General features: G+C 31.5%; 1 protein-coding gene across 1 annotated transcript; it reads left to right on the top strand.

The window, feature by feature from the left end:
* Positions 1-835: 835 nt before the first annotated feature.
* LOC111913950 (S-adenosyl-L-methionine:benzoic acid/salicylic acid carboxyl methyltransferase 3) lies at positions 836-2,993 on the top strand. Its single transcript, XM_023909664.2, has 4 exons — positions 836-1,059; positions 1,166-1,585; positions 2,143-2,397; positions 2,494-2,993. The coding sequence occupies exons 1-4, from the start codon at positions 955-957 to the stop codon at positions 2,860-2,862; spliced, it is 1,149 nt and encodes a 382-aa protein (XP_023765432.1). The 5' UTR covers positions 836-954; the 3' UTR covers positions 2,863-2,993.
* Positions 2,994-3,654: the final 661 nt, after the last annotated feature.

Here is a 3,654-nt window from a genome sequence, read left to right as displayed (position 1 = left end):
TATAAATGATCATATAAGAGTCATAAATAGGCGGAACAATGATTGATAGTCGATGCTAATTTTGATTCAAACATTCAATCTGTTACTAAAATTTTGTCACATACACGTCAAATTATATAATTATGGTCATATATAAGACTGATTAGTATTGGAAGAGTTAAAGGACAAATATGGAGAGTTGGATTGGAAAAATGTAATGGTTGTAATGAGAATAGTAAAAATTATTGATTCTTTCCATCGAAGGTATTGACTAGTCCATAATACTTATAATTCTCAAACCTCAAATGCTTAGAGCTAAGTTGTTCTTTTTTTTTTTTTTTTTTTTTTTTTAATTTTTTTTTTATTTTTTTAAATGTGCTTAGTGGTAATGTCCGGATTAGAAACGGGTAAATATAAGAAAAAAGAGTAAATAAGATATTAAAAAAAATTCGAGGGACATATTGTAATTTAAAGCATTAAAGGGAGCTCATAAGATGGTAATTAAGTTGGTAATTAATTAAAAGTCCCAAAGACCACGAGAGTGCAACTTTTAAAAATCATAGAAACAAGCCATATTAAAAATTAGAAGTTTGAACTAAAATTGTAGCTAGGTATAAAGCACAAGGACCAAAACCATAATTTACTCTGTCCCTAAATCAATGTATCATAGAAATACAGAATATGGATATAATAAAATAATTATAATAAATCAATGTAAAGTGATAGATTTTAATATATTATCTTTTAAAGTCTAGATCTGTGCGTAAGATATTATTGCAAACAGAGGAAAAGCCGTGAAAGAGTTTGAAATGTTTTATTTACTTGGCATACCAATTTGAAGGTTACAATAATTAAGATGTACTTATTGACTTGCGAATTTTTCGATACGCCTATCTATAACAACAAAATCAAGGCTATACAGAAAGTGATTAAGACGTTTTATTCACTTACCGTATGCCTATTTAAACACATAAAATGAAGGCCAAAGACAAAGAAAAGATAGCCATGGAAGTACAAAACATCCTACACATGAATACTGGCGATGGGGATTCAAGCTATGCATGCAACTCGTTTCTTCAGGTCTGTCTTAGTCTTTGTTATTATTGCATGCTAAAAGCATATCTAAATATGTCCTATATAGTTAAACGTGAATCTGAGAGTTGTTGAGCTCATATTTTTATTCCAGGAAACAGCCATGTGGAAAACGCTTCCGGTTTTAAGGCATACAATCAAGTTTATGGCTAATAATGACATCATCTTTAATACTCAGTGTTTCAAGGTAGCTGATTTGGGGTGCTCCTCTAGCATAAATTCACTATTGGTTGCATCCACCATTATTGATATGGTTCACGACCTTTGTGAAGAAACTAAGCATAAATCACCGCAGTTTGAAGTGTGCTTAAATGACCTGTTCGGAAATGATTTCAATACCATATTCAAAATGCTACCCGAGTTTTATTCCAACCTTAAGAAGAAGAAGAAGAAGCGAGAACATTTTGGCCATTGTTTTGTTTCAGCTACACCTGGTTCATTTTACCGTAGACTCTTTCCTAACAAAAGTTTGCACCTTATTCACTCCATGTACGCTCTTCATTGGCTTTCTCAGGTAATTTTCATTACATCCACATTTCCAGTTCTAACCATATATTTTCACATTTATGAAATTAAATCTCCTTATATATTAAAAGTATTTATACAATATCAGAAGCCACCCAAACACTATATAGTAGTATTTAAGCTTATTGGAGTGAGATTCTAAGTTTCATGATTAAAAAACGAGAACATTTTTGAGTTGCAACGAACTCACGTTGGTGCAATATATTTAGGGTGGATGTAGAAATACATTGTAGGTGTTGTGGATAAATGAAAATTGCTAAAAAAACCAGGTGTTTCCTGTATAAGAGACCTGCCTAAAACCACCCCTCATCATTTTCGATGTCATTTATAAATCTTGTACAATTTTAAATCAAGAGATCACTTTATAATTGTAAAAAACAAGTTCCAAGAATTGAAATATGTTTGGGTACATGTGTTTATCGGACTCCAAACCAACTAACCAATCAAGGTCTATCTTTTTAGATAATTATGATCTAACTCTTATAGATACTTGATACAAACTCTTTTGCAAACTATATCATATATAGTCCCTGGCACATGTTATAGGTACCTGAAGGCATTGAAAACAACAAATCTAATATATACATGTCCAAATCAAGTCCACCAAATGTGTTGGAAGCATATCAGAAGAAATTTGATACAGATTTCCGGAAGTTTTTACAAATGCGTTCTGAGGAATTAGTACAAGGTGGATGCATGGTGTTAACATTTGTCGGCCGGAGTATTGCTGATCCAACCATTGATGACTGTTGCATTATCTGGAAGCTACTAGCCCAATCACTTCACGACATACTCAAAGAGGTAAAAGTTTTTTTTATTATTTCTTTTAAATATATTCAGATTTGTTTTAGCGATTTATTAATAATTAATATTTGGTTATATAAACCAACACTTTAGGGACTGATCCAAGAATCAGACATTAAGTCATTCAATATGCCATACTATAATCCATGTGAAGATGAAGTTAGGAACATTATTCAGAATGAGGGGTCGTTTTCTCTTGATATGTTGAATGTTTTTCAAGTCAACTGGGATCCACATGATACAGATTATATAAGTACGAAGGATTTTGATGTGCCTAGCCATATCCACGGGGAAAATGCAGCAAAAGCTCTGAGAGCTGTTATGGAACCATTGTTGACCTCTCATTTCGGAAATTCCATAATAGACATCTTATTCGACAAGTTTAAGAAGCATGTGTCACTACAGCTTGCTAAGAAAAAAATAAGATACTATAATATAGTCGTTTCATTGTCTAGAAAATGAAAAATTCACGTGCTCAAGTTGCTCTCGTGCAGTTGTTTTCAGTTTTAGTTCTTCCATTGTAATCTTAATGAAACCTTTACAAAGGTTCATTTATATTGGCTTTTGTTGCCTTCATGTTTCTTTAGGTGTTATCTAGAAATTACATTTTTAATCATGATAAATAACTTATATTTAGAGAGATCCATAGAAAATAATAAAATGGCCCATAAATTTGAGCCTATAGTGAATGATGAGATAGTAAGATAAGAATGTTGGGTTTAGTGGAGTTATGAAAAATAAATCATTTAATTTAATTTAAGTTAAGGGTCAAACGTGTAATTTTACATAATAAACAATTCAATTGTATTTGAACTGTGGTTGAACCTATTTAATGAAGCTTGAAGAGTAGATGCCTATAAGTCAAGTAGTAGATCAACCACCCTAATCTATTTAGAGATTCTAAACTAACAACCAAGTAGGAGGTAGGATGTCATATGTTCAATTTCTGACGCCACAACATAGAGCAACAAACACATAATAGAAAATACAAGAGTTATTGTGAGGTAGTTTTCAACGTAGTCTTAGTTTCAACCGTAAAAAGTAAAAGTAATATCTTACAACAATTGATTAGATTACAAGTGCAGTTTATCATTGTACGATTGTAATTTTCTTGATGTTAATAAAATATTCTCTCTCGTTTATCCGTGGATGTAGGTCAGATTAGACCAAACCATGTTAAATACTATCTTTCAATTTTACTATTTTCCGTTTGCATAAAAGTGTCGTTTATCCTTGTATAATTGTAATTTTCTT

This window comes from Lactuca sativa, chromosome 7 (assembly GCF_002870075.4).
Source record: "Lactuca sativa cultivar Salinas chromosome 7, Lsat_Salinas_v11, whole genome shotgun sequence".
NCBI classification, from domain to species: domain Eukaryota; kingdom Viridiplantae; phylum Streptophyta; class Magnoliopsida; order Asterales; family Asteraceae; genus Lactuca; species Lactuca sativa.
The sequence above is the reverse complement of the archived record's forward strand: the minus strand, read 5'-3'. Positions and strand labels throughout refer to the sequence as shown.